Source organism: Monodelphis domestica, chromosome 2 (genome assembly GCF_027887165.1).
Source record: "Monodelphis domestica isolate mMonDom1 chromosome 2, mMonDom1.pri, whole genome shotgun sequence".
NCBI lineage: Eukaryota > Metazoa > Chordata > Mammalia > Didelphimorphia > Didelphidae > Monodelphis > Monodelphis domestica.
This window is the reverse complement of record NC_077228.1, coordinates 508,641,329-508,658,695: the sequence shown is the minus strand read 5'-3', so window position 1 is coordinate 508,658,695 and position 17,367 is coordinate 508,641,329. Positions and strand designations below refer to the sequence as shown.

Genomic DNA, 17,367 nt, shown 5'->3' with positions numbered 1-17,367 from the left:
CTCTATGCTAGACACATGACCAAGGTGATTATCACTGAAAACTGTCTAGAAAAGAAATTTTTTTGTTTAGACTAATTCTGACAGCGTAGGCACCATTCCATACTCATAAACCTCTGCCCACCTCCTATACTAAGGAAAAAGGGGCATTTCCACATCAGCCAAGACTGACCAGTATATCTACATACTTTCTTTCTGCTTCCTCTAAAATGAAGGTTTTCATCTGACCTCTCCTCAACAATTCAGGAGGGACAAAGAATCCTTTTGGATCAGTAATCCAGGATTACTCCAACATACACCATAGCAACTGTGTAGTCACAGCTGACGTTTGGAACTAGTTTTTAGACTTTCATGGTTTCTCCTGCCAGTGGATAATTCAGTTCCTAATTTAATTTTATTAACATGATCTTTCCCTTATCATTTAGAATCACAGATTCTCAGATCTAGAAAAAAACAGTGGAGACCACTAGTCCAACTCATTCATTTTATAGATCACAATAGAATCATGAGATCCCAGAGTTGGAAGGGACCTTCAAGGTAACCTAGTAACAACCTTTCCATGAATATCTTCTACACAAACAGATTAGACAAGTAATTTCCTTTTAGATGTTTCTCAGTGATGATTATCTTGGCTACTACATACAACAATGATTCTGTCATGGTTACTACAATGTCCTTTTCAGACATGAAGACCAATGTCAGGAGACAGGAAGGTGGAAGAATGTGAAACAAAGACAGAAAATGAAGAGTGAAGAGTGTACAAATAGGCCTGTATAAAATGTTTGAGCTTCTTTAAATGAGGGTAGAACGCTTCAAAGGCAGAGGCAGCAAAACCTAAGTTCCATGGAATTGTGTGATGGATACTCAAGACCATAGGATTTTTACTACTGGCCACAGAAAGAAGTGGCCAGTGACTTCATGAGGCAAACCTCCTAAGACTCATCAAATCTAATGAGCAACCCCACCCACTTGGAGCCCAATGTTACTGCAACTGCCAGAAGACATATGTAGTAATCTGGAAAATAAATGATTTTTTAGGTCCCTTCTAGTTCCAACATTCTAAGAATCTAGCATACTTGGGTTTCATAAAAATATTTTCCAGTGTCTTCCATATTATACATTTGAGATAACTGTCTAGTTAAGTAAATTCTGAACTGGTTGAACAAGTACAATCATCCCTTGCTATAATGCAGTTCACTTATTGTGGCTTCACTGTATCGCAAGTTTAAAAAAAAAATCTAATTCTGTATTGTGGAGTTTTTGCTATATCACAGGACTCTGTGGATGAATATCATACTGAACAGAATGGAAACACAGTACACCACCTCTGCTTGTGCAAGTTTGTCAATGTGAGATTGTACACTACTGGCTGATGGAATGAAAGGCAACCAACCACAGCGCCGTGTTCTGTATCCTGGGTGCTGATTGGCTCAGTGACTGTAGCATCAGTCTGTTTGCTCTCCTGCTACCTCACAAATTTTCACCTATTGCAGGGGTCTCTGGAACATAATTCTCATGATAGATGAGGGATCACTGTACACCCAAAGGATAGTTCCTAATAGGTAGATGTCAAATGGGAGAATGGTCTCCACCAGAGATAACTTTGAAATGGCAGCCAAAAAAAGATAATGCTGTTATTTTAGGCCACATTAAATAAGGCATCAAGTCCAGAATGAGAGACTAGTAGTGCTGTACCTTGTCAAGTCATACCTCAAACACTTCAGTTATGGACATCAAATTTTAGAAAAGTCATAGACAAGTTATAGCACATCTAGGAAGGTAACTGGAAAAGAGTAGAAAACTGAGAAAATGCTCTATGATGGGCAGCTAGGTAGCACAGTGGATTAAGCACCAGGTCTAGAGACGGGAGGTCCTGAGTTCAAATCTGACCTCAGATACTTCCTAGCTGTATGACTCTGGGAAAGTCACTTAACCCCACTTGCCTAGTCCTTACTGCTTTTCTGTCTTGGAATTTATGTTTAGTATGTATTCTAAGACAGAAGGTAAGGGTTATTTAAGGGAAGGGGAGGAGGAAGGGGAGGGGAAAGGGGGATGGGGAGAGGAGGGGAGGGGGAAGGGGGAGAGGAGGGGAGGGGGAAGGGGGAGGGGGAGAGGAGGGGAGGGGGAAGGGAAGGGGGAGAGGAGGGGAGGGGGAAGGGAAGGGGGAGAGGAGGGGAGGGGGAAGGGGGAGGGGGAGAGGAGGGGAGGGGGAAGGGGGAGGGGGAGAGGAGGGGAGGGGGAAGGGAAGGGGGAAGGGGGAGGGGGAGAGGAGGGGAGGGGGAAGGGAAGGGGGAGAGGAGGGGAGGGGGAAGGGAAGGGGGAGAGGAGGGGAGGGGGAAGGGAAGGGGGAGAGGAGGGGAGGGGGAAGGGGGAGGGGGAGAGGAGGGGAGGGGGAGGAAAGGAAAGGAAAGGAAAGGAAAGGAAAGGAAAGGAAAGGAAAGGAAAGGAAAGGAAAGGAAAGGAAAGGAAAGGAAAGGAAAGGAAAGGAAAGGAAAGGAAAGGAAAGGAAAGGAAAGGAAAGGAAAGGAAAGGAAAGGAAAGGAAAGGAAAGGAAAGGAAAGGAAAGGAAAGGAAAGGAAAGGAAAGGAAAGGAAAGGAAAGGAAAAAGAGAGAAGAGAAGAGAAGAGAAGAGAAGAGAAGAGAAGAGAAGAGAAGAGAAGAGAAGAGAAGAGAAGAGAAGAGAAGAGAAGAGAGAGAAGAGAAGAGAAGAAAAGAAAAGAAAAGAAAAGAAAAGAAGCTCTACAAGGGATACCAAAAGTGTGCTACAATGTTAAAGGCACTGTGCTAAAGGGAGTAGGTAATGATGGAGAACCACAAGTGGTTCAGCTATATCCTTGACTGCCTTTCTTGAGTTGGTCCTAGTCCATCCCTTAGGCACACCTGGGCCACTTGAAGTCCATGCAGTAAGAGTTTAGGGACCCTCACTCTATGATTTCTATGGAATCATGGACAAAGAAGAAGTCTTCCCGGAATTGTCCCAAATTGGAACAAACCTCTCTTAACCGGCTTTAGATTAAATAAAGAATTCTAGAGCAATGGTTCTCAAAGTGTGTGGCCTGGGACCCTGACACTGTAAGGGGGTTCACAGGGTCAGAATAGTTTTCATAATAGTACAAAGACATTGAGAATTTCTAATACAGAAAATATCAATAGCTATAATCTAGATAACAGAAGTTCTTGAGTAGGGAAGTCCTAAATCACTTTTAAGTGTAAAAAGGTTCTGAGAAAAATAAATTTGGGAATAGCTTTTTTTAAGATTAATCTGGAGGATGCCTATTATCACCTCTATTATTTGACATTGTACTAGAAACACAAGCAGTAACAATTAGAGAAGAAAAAGAAATTGAAGGTATTAAAATTGGCAGAAGAGACAAAGCTATCACTCTTTGCGGATGATATGATGGTCTGCTTAAAGAATCCTAGAGAATACACTAAAATGCTAGTGGAAATAATCAACAACTTAAGCAAAGTTGCAGGATACAAAATAAACCCACATTAAGTCATCAGCATTTCTATATATCTCTAACACATCTCAGTAGCAGGAATTAGAAAGATAAATTCCATTCAAAATCACCCTAGACAATATAAAATACTTAGGAATCTATCTGCCAAGACAAACACAGGAACTATATGAACACAACTACAAAACACTTTCTACACAACTAAAACTAGATCTGAGCAATTGGAAAAACATTAACTGCTCATGGGTAGGACAAGCTAACATAATAAAAATGACCATCCTACCTAAACTTATCTATTTATTTAGTGCCATAAAATCGAACTACCAAAAACCTTTTTTTACTGAATTAGAAAAAACCATAACAAAGTTCATTTAGAAGAACAAAAGATCAAGGATATCCAGGGAAATCATGAAAAAAAAATACAAAGGAAGGTGGCCTTGCAGCACCATATCTCAAACTATCTTATAAAGCAGTGGTCATCAAAACAATTTGGTACTGGCTAAGAGATAGAAAGAAGGATCAGTGGAATAGACTTAGGGTAAGTGACCTCAGCAAGACAGTCTATGACAAGCCCAAAGATCCCAGCTTTTGGGACAAAAATCCACTATTTGATAAAAACTGCTGGGAAAATTGGAAGACAGTGTGGAGAGATTAGGCTTGGATCAACACCTCACACCCTACATCAAGATAAACTCAGAATGGGTGAATGACCTGAACATAAAGAAGGAAACGATAAGTAAATTATGTGAACACAGAATAGTATACATGTCAGACCTTTGGAAAGGGAAAGATTTCAAAACCAAGAAAGACTTAGAGTCACAAAATATAAAATAAATAACTTTGACTACATCAAATTAAAAAGGTTTTGTACAAACAAAACCAATGTAACCAAAATTAGAAGGGAAATAAACTGGGAAACAATCTTCATAACAAAAACCTCTGACAGAGGTCTAATTATGCAAATTTACAAAGAGCTAAATCAATTGTACAAAAAATCAAGCCATTCTCCAATTGATAAATGGACAAGGGACATGAATAGGCAATTTTCAGTCAAAGAAATCAAAACCATTAATAAGCACATGAAAAAGTGTTCTACATCTCTTATAATCAGAGAGATGCAAATCAAAACAACTCTGAGGTATCACCTCACACCTAGCAGATTGGCTAACATGACAGCAGTGGAAAGTAATGAATGCTGGAAGGGATGTGGCAAAGTCGGGACATTAAGTCATTGCTGGTGGAGTTGTGAATTGATCCAACCATTCTGGAGGGCAATTTGGAACTATGTCCAAAGACCCTAAAAGACTGTCTGCCTTTTGACCCAACCATAGCACTGCTGGGATTGTACCCCAAAGAGATAATAAGGAAAAAGACTTGTACAAGAATATTCATAGCTGCACTCTTTGTGGTGGCAAAAAATTGGAAAATGAAGGGATGCCCTTCAATTGGGGAATGGCTGAACAAATTGTGGTATATGTTGGTGATGGAATACTATTGTGCTCAAAGGAATAATAATGTGGAAGGATTCCATGTGAACTGGAACAACCTCCAGGAAGTGATACAGAGTGAAAGGAGCAGAACCAGAACATTATATGCAGAGACAGATACACTGTGGTATAATCAAATGTAATGGACTTCTCTATTAGTGGCAACACAATGATCCTGAACATCTCAGAGGGATCTATGAGAAAGAACACTATCCACATTCAGAGGAAAAACTGTGGGGGTAGAAACACCGAAGAAAAACAACTGCTTGATTACATGGGTTGAGGGGGATATGACTGTGGCTGTAGACTCTAAATGAACATCCCAGTGTAAACACCAACGACATGGAAATGGGTTCTGATCAAGGACACATGTAATACCCAGTAGAATTGTGCATCGGCTATGGGAGGGGTGGCGGGAGGGGTGAGAGGAATAGAAAATGATTTTTGTAAACAAGGAATAATGTTTGAAATTGACCAAATAAAAAAATAATATAAAAAAGCAGCCAATAAAGAAAAACCATTTGAATGGGGGAAAAAAAATCTGGAATCAGGCCAACCTCCCAGGATGCTCATTTTCTTCAAGACATATAAGCTACTTTAATGACTCAGTCATCTAGTTAAAAGTTAATTTAATTTGAATATTGGACTCATAAGGCCAAGGCCACTCATGGCTTACATCCCTGTTATTCCATCTAGATGTCTCATAAATCCATACTATTGGTCTCAAGAAGAACCCAGTGAAAGATTAAGACAGATAAGCACCAACACCCCAATGCCACACCATTAAACTAAAGATGTTCTGATAGTAGGTCAGTACCGATAAACACATCGGGAGCAGTAAAGCCCTCCTGAGTTTTAACTCAGACTTTTAAGAACAGGACTCACAACAATATCTAATGCTTTATAATCAGTTTCTGACCCCTTTATGCCTGCGTTCCAAGTGAATGTATGAGCTAAAGCACCCTCTGCTGGACAAGAAGAAAATTCTGATTTTAAATGTGTTCTGAAGAGTAGGCATCACTAAGAATAAATGATCACTTCACTGAAAATGCATCCAGTTTTCATGCAGTTTATAAACCCTAAATTACTGCTATTACTCTCCATGGGATTCCATGGGAAAGACTTAGACAACAAAGTTATATATCCCAAGAGGAACATATTTCTACCAGCATTCTTGCTCTTTCCTCTCTCTGAAACAAGAATGAAGTAAAATGGGAATGGTTTACTTCTTGGAGAAGTGAATTAAAAATTCGGTTTCCTTGTGCATCCAATGGCATCGAGAAACATTATTTCATGGCCAGCTTGGTCATCTTTAAAAAAATCTATTTCAGGAGTTGAAGAGGCAGAAAAATGCTGTGGAAAAACTCACCAATAGTCTCCCAACCAAGTCATATGTATACCTTAATACTTGGTAAGACTGAGAAAGACAATGAACTGCTAGAAAATGATTCAAGATTAAGAAATGAGAAAACAAAGACCCTTCAGGCAACCATATATTTTTCAATCAAACAATGAGCATTTATTAAGTTACATGCCAGAAAATGGGCTAGGCCTACAGATTCAAAGAAAAAAAGTGAGACAGTTCCTGCCCTCTAGTGACTTACATTCTACTAAAGAGGGGGTAACAGCAGCAGCACCATTTTACTAATAACAGTTAGCAGTAAGATAGTGCCTCCAATGCACTAAGTATTTTGCAAACATTATTTCATTTGATCCTTAAAATAATCCCTACTTTATTATTTTTATTATCCCTACTTTACAGAAAAGGAAACCGAGGCAAACAGAGGTTCAAGGACTTGCCCAGGTCCACATAGCTAGGGAGTATATGAGGCCAAATCTGAACTTGGGCCTTTCTGATTCCAGATCCAGTGCTCTGTGCATTTTACCACAAAACTGCTTTATGTGGCTATATATAAATACAGAATGTATTCAAAATAAATACATGGTGATTTGGAGAGGATGAGGTAGAAGAGACCAACAACTAGAAGAACCAGAAAAGGCCTCTTGAAAGAGGAGAAAGTGGAACTGAGCTTTGAAGGGAACCAGGACAGGAAAGGCAGAATTCCGGGCATGGGGGACAGCCAAGACAGAGATGGAGATAAAATATTGTTTACAAGGAATAGCAGTGGGCTGCTCTCTTCATGAAGCATTCCACAAGGTTCTGGACAAATCAAATGTCAACAAAAATATAGAAATAAGACTATATCTTAAGGGAGAGGAAATGACTCATTATTGAAATGGGATCGATTCCAAATTACTTGTGTGAGTAGTCAGACTTCTGAGGAAAGTTCAAACCAATACCAAACTTAAAGAGGTAAAAGATGAGAAGAAACCACATACAACTATGATCCTGCATCCTGGCCTATTCAAATAAGTTTCTGGTGCTCCAAATGGGGCCTAAAGGGGGAAAAAAAACCTCATAAAACTCCCATGGTGACTATGACCATTTTCTACAGAAATTTTAACTAATGCAAAGCAATCACCAACTGAGGAGGCTTAAAAAGTTCAGGCATGACCTCAGCACTCAGACTTGGGATCTCTTTGACAAACTATGGGTCATGGCAAACCAAGAGTAACTAATGTTCAGAATATAAAGTCATTTAAAAATAGAAGACAGATGGAAGATTATGAGCAGTCACTTCATCAAAAAGAGAAAAGTAAAGGTGGAGATCAGGGAGAGAAAGTTAGAAGGGAATTTGGAGGTTAAGTAGTCTAATTTTCTTATTCAATAAATGAAGAAACTGAAGCCAAGGAAAAGTTAAGTGACTTGCTCAAAATCACATGGTAGTCAAGAATAAAAGTAGGAAAAATGAGCTACAAAAAAGCTGGTCATGAGACCCAATTAAGTCAGATTGTCCCAAATGCATTTATAGATGACACTCAAAGGGCAAAAAATGGGTGACAAATTGAAGAGATCTCCCAGAATTTCTATAATAATTTTAATCAACAGTTAAGAGTGAAATATAGATTTAGAGCTAGATAGTAATCTTAGAGGCAATTTGGGATAGTCCCTCATTTTTTGGATGAAGAAACCAAGACACTAAGGGGTTGCGTGACTTGCCCAGGGTCACACAGAGAGTAAATGTCTGAGGAGAGATTTGGACTCAGGTCTTCCTGACTCTAGGCCCAGCACTCTGTCCACTGTGTCACCAGCTACCAACTACCTGTAGATTCAATAAGCTTCTAATGATGAGTTATATGAGAAAGTAAAGAAAGCATTTCTGAAAATGAAATTAAGAAAAGTCACCAGACAACATCATTCCCTTCAATAGACCTATAAACAGTCTGTGTCCCCTCTAACCACAGAAGGTCCACCTGACATACTTGGAGTCTTCTTTGTGGAATCTAGAGGGCCCTAGGAAGGGAACAGGGCTGATTCTCTTGTTGTGTGGCCTGCCTTCTTTGCTCACATCCTATATTCTGTATAAATGGAGATTTTGAGCCTTTGGACTTCATCCCCCAGAAGTCCCTTGGTATTTCCCCAAATTCCCTTTACCTGTATCCCAAGTTTTGCGTGATTGTATTTAAGTGGCTGTAACTCCTCCATTTTTTCTTGTGTAGTTCTTTAGGTGTTGCATTTTGCTCACATTCACCATGGACCTCTCCACTGCCCTCTAAGTGATACTCATTGTAATTCTTTGGAAACTGTAGTGACTTCATGATTCACAGTCATAAAGTAACACTAGAAGACTGTTGAAGTAACGAGAGGCCTTTGTGGGAGAAGTTTGAAGTCATTAAAAGAATTTTTTTTTCTTGTTGTTCAGTCCTGTCTAATTATTCTTCTTTGTGACCCACTTGGGGTTTTCCTGGTGATTTGTAATTTTCTTTTCCAGTTCATTTTAAAGGTGAGGAAACTGAGACAAACAGAGCTAAGTGACTTGCCCAGGGTCACACAGCTAGTAAGTGTCCACATTTGAACTCAGGAAGATGAATTTTCCTGACTCTGGGCCCCAAACTCTATCTACTATGCCAATTAGCTGCCTGCTAAGTGAACTTTGCAAAATCCCAAAGGCAATCCAGTCTAATTCAGTCTCTTGTTCAATTCTGAGTCAAATTCACTGCCCATCTGAACAAAATGGAAGACAAGGTCTAGAGGTTCTCCATCTCAGTGCATGCCACAAGCAATAACAAGAGGAATTCCTCATTCACTTGGTTTCTCCTTTGTGGCTGGCTGGGCAACTCTTGAGAGCTCCCACAATATTTTGAGGCTTGATGCAACAAAGCACAATGCTACACATGAACAGAAGCCTCTAAAGGCCTTCATCATCTCCAGGTAGATATGGCCAACATAAGTCTTCAACAGAAACTTGTCCATGGAATATTATGGGGGAGGTTTATGAGCAATGCTGCCCCATAAAACTGAGAAGCAGTAGATAGTAAAGTCAATTTAAAATGTAAAAGTCAGTTTTAAAAAATCTGGCAAAATAACCAATTTAGCAAAGTCATCATTAAAGATGACAATAGATGGGTAAAATATTTGTAAAATATGTAACACTAAACTTTCATCAATGTCAAGGACAATGGAAATACACCAGGCCTCTTAACAGCACAAGTGCCTCTGATGGATATAGAAAGGACACTAAGGAGAATGGTAATGGGAAAGACAGCGGGACTAGAAAAGAATACATTAGAGAAGTGTCTATGCTAGAAATAAAACTATTTTGAGGGTGCCACAGGAGCAATTCTCAAGATATTTTAAGGAGGGGAGCTACCAAAAAGGTGAGAAAAAAAACTTGTGCTTTACTAATAAACTCCCCCCACCCAAAATATTGGGGCCATCAATAATTCTCAACTTAGATGTCTAGAGAACCATCTATAGAAAATTTTTGTGAAAATAATCTGTACATACAAAGAGGATTTATTTTTAACATACTTAATTATTTTTAAACCTGGGTTTTGGACTAAAAGGCTCAAATAATTTCTTAACCTCTGTACTCATGATTCCTTCCTTCCTAGGAACTTCAAAGAATACTACACCCTAGAGCCTGGTAGATAGAAAGAGAGATTATGAACTCTTTCTTTCTCAGGACGAACCAGTTTATGCCAGAGGCACCTGTTTATGGCAAAATCAAGTCCTTCAATTTATCATTAAGAAACATTACAGAAGCTCAATGCTGACGAAGCAGGACTTGGTTTCTCCCTCCAATAATTAAGGAAATGAGACCAATATGTGACTACCCACCATCACCCAGGAGATGGTGAAAGTTGAGAGTTTTGATGGACCATCTTCTCATTTACAGATGTCTTGGCATGTCCAAGGGAGGGGCTGAATAATGAGCTCCCAATGTACTTAGAGATCCTCATGGGGGGGGGGGGAATCTCTTGCTCTTCAATTCCCAAGATAATCACTGACCATTAATTTATTGATTATTGTTAACCTAATCAATAAACCAATTTTCTTTCCTTTAAGTTAGCCTCTTGAAATTGACAGTTTCAAAGAATATAATATCCTATTATTTGTTGACTATAAAAAAGCATTTGATTTGGTAGAGTAAGGTTCTCTCCTTCGATAAGTTGTCTTCTGTGCAAACATCAAAATTATACAAGATCCCTTGACAGATAACAATTGAAATTACTTTGTTTGACTCTGAGATAATTAATATGAGGCAAAGCACAAAAAAGGGAGGTATCAGCTGGTCAGAGATAGGCATCACTGACTTACAGGATGCAAAACAGAGTCTAAGGCAAAGACTGTATACACACAGAAGACATCCAAGTTTGACTCTGAAGCACTGAGAAAAAAAATTTTGAGCTACTTGAAAGAAGGGAACATACTTAAATGTCTGGGAAAAATAATGGACAAAAAATAGTAATTGGGAACTGTCAACCTATGCCTGCTTTCCCATCTCTATAAAATTTTCATCAAGATGATCTACATATCTATTATGGGCATTTTTAATGAAAAGAAGAAAGGAATGAACAAGCACATGAGAACACAGCCTTCTCTTAAACTTAACACAACTTTACACTCTCAAAAGGGACTAAAATACAATATTCCACTGTGTATATTTGTTGATTATTAAAAAGCATTTGCCAATAGCACAAACTGCAACCTTAATTACACTTTTCCTAAACTCCTTGGTCATATTATGAGCATAAGATTCTTTGATGGATGTAACCACAGCAGTATCTTTTGTTCCTTGGTCTTCTGATTTCTGATGTTAAACAAGGCAGAAAACAGTGATGATGTATGTTTGCCTCTGGCAAAGAGGAAGTGCAGCCTAGAATTCAAAAGGAAGAGGTGTACTGCCCGTGGATACTGAGGTACTTCAAAGGATCACATTTTCACAAAGCATCCCTGTGAAGGTATGAAGCCCTAGAATACTGAGAGATACTATTCAATGAAATCCATGCCCAAAAGAGTAAGGTCCATAAAAGCAAAGAGGAGAAATGCTTCTATACTTAAGATGCCAATGAATTACTGACATAAAGGGAACTAAAGGCAACCAGACAGATTTATGTAGAAATTAACCATGATGTGAATGACAGAAACTGAGAGACATTATTCACCTACCATGCCAGAATCCAATGAGAGTGATGATTACAAAGGAGTCTACAACTATTTTAGAACAGACAAGAAGAATAAAACAGTCACCAGATAAGCATAGTTTTCTGTTCCTACTGTGATTTCAGAAAACACATTTAGTTTCAGTCAATGAAATGGAAGTGATTGCTAACAGACTTTTATCATCTACATAACAACAATGGCAACATAATTCTATACCACAATTCTAACCATGCAATCAAATTCAGTGAACACCAAAGTACACAAAAGAAAAAATGAGGATCAAACAAGTTATGTCTAGGGCACAGCAAACCTTCAAGCACTAAAAAAATGCAAACCATCATCATCATTATTAAAATTATTTCCTGAAAAACGGTTTCTAAATGACAATTTACCAGATCTAGTTAAGGATTTATGAACTCTCCTTTGCCATTTAAGATGTCATATAATGAATCACTTGGTCTCTTTATACAAGGATTTTCACCCAAGTCATTTTGCCTAGAGAAAGCTTATACTAACAAATTTGTAATTTTTGTTAAAAAAATAAGATTTCTAATTTTTTTTAAAAATCACTTATAGTATACCTATTTCATTTGGAAAAAAAAGTTATAAGTAGAGCAAACTAACAGGATAGAATATAATTTGAAGCTTCTCTCCTTAAATTTGGACCTGCAAATTGTAGTTCATAAGTAAAATTCTCAAGCAAATAGGGATAGGAACTGGACCAGTGATGTTCTTGGTCAAAGAACTCCCAGTGAGGAAAAGTCCTTCATCAATGCAAGTCAGCACCATTGCTGCTTGGAGAGTTACTTCCAACAATGAGTTATCAGTGACTTTTCCATACCAAGATGTGCCAGAATTGTAAAACTGAAAGTTGATTTTTATTCTGTTTTGTAAAAACTTAGTCAAGGTAGATTGAACACTCCAGATTTCCTCCTGGCAAATTTCACCCATCACCCACACCCCAGAGAAACTTGCCTAAAGGTCAAGCTTTTGTTTCAGATTTACCACCAACTTAGTAAACCATCACCTATTTTCCAGAGAAACTTGATTAATCTAAAAGGTCAAGTCTCATCAATTTAAAATGTTGTAGCAATTTCCAATCCTTTAATCTTGTGATCTGAATCCCAAGGATTAAGGGGGTTTCAGAAGGAAGGTTCAAATGACATCACTTCAATTCTGACAGCCAATCAGAAGAAGACCTATGTTGCTGAGATTTTGCTGTCAACTTGCTAATTGTTATAAAAACCTTGTTAGTCCTCACTCAAGGTCTTTAGTTATCAAGAGAAGCTACTTTTATTGGCTCCTACCAGTCCAACTAATAAATTAATTGTGCTCAGAATATTCTCTCAGAATTTCTATCACAGGCCTTAAACTCAGATCTTCCTGGTTCTGAGGCTAGCTCTTTAGCCACTATACGTTGCTGCCTCAAAATACAAATACAAATTATAATATACATTTATAATTCAACATGACTCAATTTCAATTTTGTATAGCTATTACTAGCATAGTCAACTTGATTCCCCAAATTTTAAAAATCCTGCTATAGATTCAACTGATAAAGTTGGAAAAAAATACTGATATCCATACCTCCTCATCAGAGTCATTGTCAAACACCGATGGCTTCTGCAAAATGGGTTTCTGCAACTGCTGTGCTTTCTTTGGGAAAATGAGCCCATACCTGCAGAAAGAGAATGGAAAGCACACCAGTAAGCAGTTTATTAAATACCTTAGAATACAGTTATGACCTCTTATAACCTCAGGGGAAAACATAAAGAACTTCATCCATACTGATGGGCTTGGTTTTGTCATATGAATATATATTAAAATAAAGCAGAATATCTCTGGAAGCTTATTCCAAATGTTTTCTTCATTTTAATAGGCCACATAAGATTTCATACCATGAGAGAATCCTCAGTCAGAAAGACCCAAGTTCAAATTCTCCTGAAATCCTTTCTACCTATGTGACCATTGATAATTGGCTCCTCCTCCTCCCTGAGCCCAAGTTTCCTCATCAGTAAAAGGCATTTAGTCTCCAAGGCCTCTAATATGCCTTCAAGCTCTAACCCTTTAAGCCTATGACCCTAAGAATTCCCCATGATTATTTCCTATCTTGAAGGACTAGGTAACACTTTCAAATTCCATAACTCTGAGGAAATGACTGTCCCCAAACTCTGTGCTCTTTGACCTTACCTCCCAAAACAAATTGTACCCCTTAGTAGAATATAAGTTCCTTGAGGGTAAGGTCCATCTCACTGTTGAATAATATTCTCCCTATCTACCCTAGTGTCTAGAGCATAACATATATATAATCCTTAAAAAAAAAAAAAACTTTGATTCTACTTTAATAGAAAATAAAAATCTACTTCAAGTGAAAAAAAAAACCAAGAAAGCAAGGATCTCTACAATTAAGTGACATAGGGAAGCTAGGTGGTACAGTGGATTGAGCACTGGGCTTGTAGTCTGAAAGACCGAGTTCAAATCTGGTCTCAGTCTACTGGCTTTGCAACTCCAGCCAAGTCACTGAACCCTGCTTGCCTCAGTTTCCTTGTGTATAAAAGTAAAAGGCAAACGATTCCATTATCTTTGCCAAGAAAACTTCAAATGGGGTCATAGAGTCAGGACATGGCTGAAAGGAATAAAGAACAACATGGAGAGGAACTCTGACTTTTAATACAGATTAAAGAAGTTCTGACAGGTTAACTGATTTCCATAGGGCCACACAGCCAGTATGAGTGAGAGGCAGGCCTTGAAATTCTCTGACTCTGGGGTCAACTCTATAGCCACTAACCGGAGCTTGCCCCTCATAGGACACTCTTATAGGTCAAAGAGAGAGGATTTTTTTTTTAATAAATGGATACACATATAGAAATATCTATAGAGTTTTCCTCATCTATATACTGAGAGAATTGGACTAGATGATTTCTGAGGTCTCCTCCAGCTCTGGGTCTATTTCAAATTATTCTTTTGAAGTCAGGGCCACTAGTCCTGTTTAGCAGGTACCTAAAGAGCCTTCCACAACTTCATCTGATCATTTGCGGTGAGTCCCTGCCTGTTTAAGAGCTATCTCCTTCCAGAGCCTGGTATAATAGCATTCTGGTTTTGGACACAGAGGACCTGAATTAAAAAAAAAAAAATTTAATGATCCATAAGAAAGACTCTCAGGGTCCACTGAATCATATACTACAAACATTTTGTAAAATTAATTAATTTTATTTAAACTATTTTTCCATGGTTACATGATTCATGTTCTTTCCATCTCCTCTTCTCTCCCTCCCCTCCCAGAGCCAACAAGCAATTATTGGGTTGTACAAATGTTGTCAATTGATACCTATTTCCATATTATTCATTTTTGCTATAGAACAATTTTTAAAGGCCTAAACCCCAAATCACATATTCACATAGACATATGATAAGTGATATCATTTGTTTTGCTTTTGCATTTCTACTCCCATAGTTCTTTCTCTCAATATGGATAGCATTCTTTTACTTAAGTCCTTCAGGAGTGTCCTGGCTTGTTGCATTGCTACTAGTAGCAAAGTCCATTACATTGGATTGTTCCACAATGTTTCACTTTCTGTATACAATGTTCTCTTGGTTCTACTCATTTCACTTTGCATCAGTTCATTGAGGTTCTCCCAGTTCATATAGAATTCCTCCAGATCATCATTCCTTACAGAACAACAGTATTTCATCACGAACAGATACCACAATTTGTTCAGCCATTCCCCAATCAATAGACACCCCCTCATTTTCTAATATTTTCCCACCACAAAGAGTGCAGCTGTAAATATTTTTGTTCAAGAATTTTTCCTTATCATTTCTTTGGGTACTGGGTACAAACCCAGCAGTGATATGGCTGGATCAAAAGGCAGGCAATCTTTTAAAGCTCTTTGAACATAATTCCAAATTGCCCTCCAGAATGGCTAGATTAATTCACAGCTCTACCAGCAATGCATTAATGTGCCAATTTTGCCACATCCCCTCCAACATTTATCATTTTCCTTTACTGTCATATTGGCCAACCTGCTAGGTGTAAAGCGGTACCTCAGAACTGTTTTGATGTGCATTTCTCTAATTATAAGAGTCTTAGAACACTTTTTCATGTGCTTTGGGAATCATGTTCCTTGACCATTTGTCAACTAGAGAATGGCTTGCATTTTTTTGTACAATTGTGGACCTGCATTTAAATCCTGCCTCTGTAATGTAGTATCTGTGTGATCTTGGGTGAGTTACTTATACCTGGTCCGAGTTTCCTCATCTTTCTTTTAAAAATAAATAACTTTTACCTTCCATCTTAGAATCAATACTGTATAATAGTTCTAAGGTAGAAGAGTGGTATAGGTTAGGCAACTGGAGTTAAGTGACTTGTCCAGTCACACTGATAGTTAATATCCCAGGTGAGATTTGAACCCAGGATCTCCCATCATCATCTTTCAAATGACAGAGCTGGCCGGGGCAACCTCTTTATGAGTCTAAAACATTTAACCTTCTCTGTAAAAGGTAAACTCTACACCACTGATTCTTAAACCTGGGGTGTTTAATTTTGCAATAACTATTGCAATATGACTGGCTTCCTTTTAATTTTATGTATTTAAATACATTTTAATATGCTTTCTTATGCATTTAAAAACAATTCTAAGAAGGGGTCCCTAGGCTTCATGACACTACCAAGGAGTCCAATACACAAGAGGCTTTGAGCTACTGACTCTTCCCTTTCTTTTACATCCTATACCTCTGTGGCACCTTGTGAAGTCTACCTACAGACACCTTCTCAGAGTATGTTTTTTTTTTTTTTAATCCTCTGATTTAGACTCAATACTGTATATTGGTTCCAAGGCAGAATAATAAGGGCTAGGCAATGGGGGTTAAGTGATTTCCCCAGGGTCACACAGGAAGTATCTAGGCCAGATTTGAACCCAGAATCTCCTGTCTCCTGGTTCTCCATTCTTGCAGGCATTTCTCCCGTGTCAGGGATTCTTCACACTGCTTTTTTTTTTTAACCCTTACTTTGTCTTAGAATCGAGTATCAGTTCCAAGACTGAAGGGTGGTAAAGGCTAGGAAATTGGAGTTAAGTGGCTTGCTCTGGGTCACACAGCTAAATCTGACCTAGCAGCCCTTAAAATATTTCTAAATACCCAAAATAAAATACTACATAATGATAGCGGCAAGGATTAACGGGATTTCTTTTCAACTTGTTTTGTATCGTTTAGATTTCATTTCACAACAACCACGGTAGGCGCTAGTATTATCCCCACTTTTGCATGTGAGGAAATTGAGACAGTCGGCCATTAAGGCCATTAAGGCCATCAGGGACCCACGCGGCGCTAAATCCTAGGAGCGCAAACTAAGGTAAAGGTAGGTCCCAGCCCCGCAGGAGCTCACGGTCGAAGGAGGCGGTGGGGGAATGAGGGTCCCCCAGCCAAGGAGCTTCTGCTGAGACAAAATTCGATCTCAAGAGCTCGGACGTCAGGTCCTGCACCTCCTACGTCCTCCTTGCAAGACGTAACCAAGGAATTCGAAAGTCCGAGAAAACGAAGATAACTTTTATCCCATTCGAGTTTCTGGATCCTTCGGATTCTCTACACAGATCCCCAGGGTAAGGGTACCTCGCTGCGCGGAGTCTATTGGAACCCCACCTTCACCCCACACAGGATGAGCACACACACCTCCCTACCCTTGGGTCCCGCCCGCCACCTCCCCGGGTTGTTGCTTTCTCCCCCCCAGCTTCCCCAGAGGCCTGATCCCAGACCCAGATTCCTATGCACTTACTGCCTGCTTGGGGCCGCCATCTTGGTCCGGCATACGCTCGACGACGTCGCGGTAGAGTAAAGCTATTCGCAAGCCGCTGACGCTGACGCAGGCAGATTCCACACAGCGGAGCCTGGGCTCCTGGTTTTCTACCACTGGACCGCC

At 39.1% G+C, this 17,367-nt stretch overlaps 1 protein-coding gene across 1 annotated transcript in view; it reads right to left on the bottom strand.

Moving 5' to 3' along the window:
* Window positions 1-17,367, bottom strand: part of NSRP1 (nuclear speckle splicing regulatory protein 1) — an 81,129-nt gene extending 63,762 nt beyond the window's left edge. Inside the window, exons 1-2 of the mRNA XM_001369305.5 lie at window positions 17,224-17,367; window positions 13,041-13,131 (exon numbers count right to left, since the gene is read on the bottom strand). Coding sequence (XP_001369342.3) covers window positions 13,041-13,131; window positions 17,224-17,243 — 111 coding nt within the window. The 5' untranslated portion in view covers window positions 17,244-17,367. The remainder of the gene's footprint in view (window positions 1-13,040; window positions 13,132-17,223) is intronic.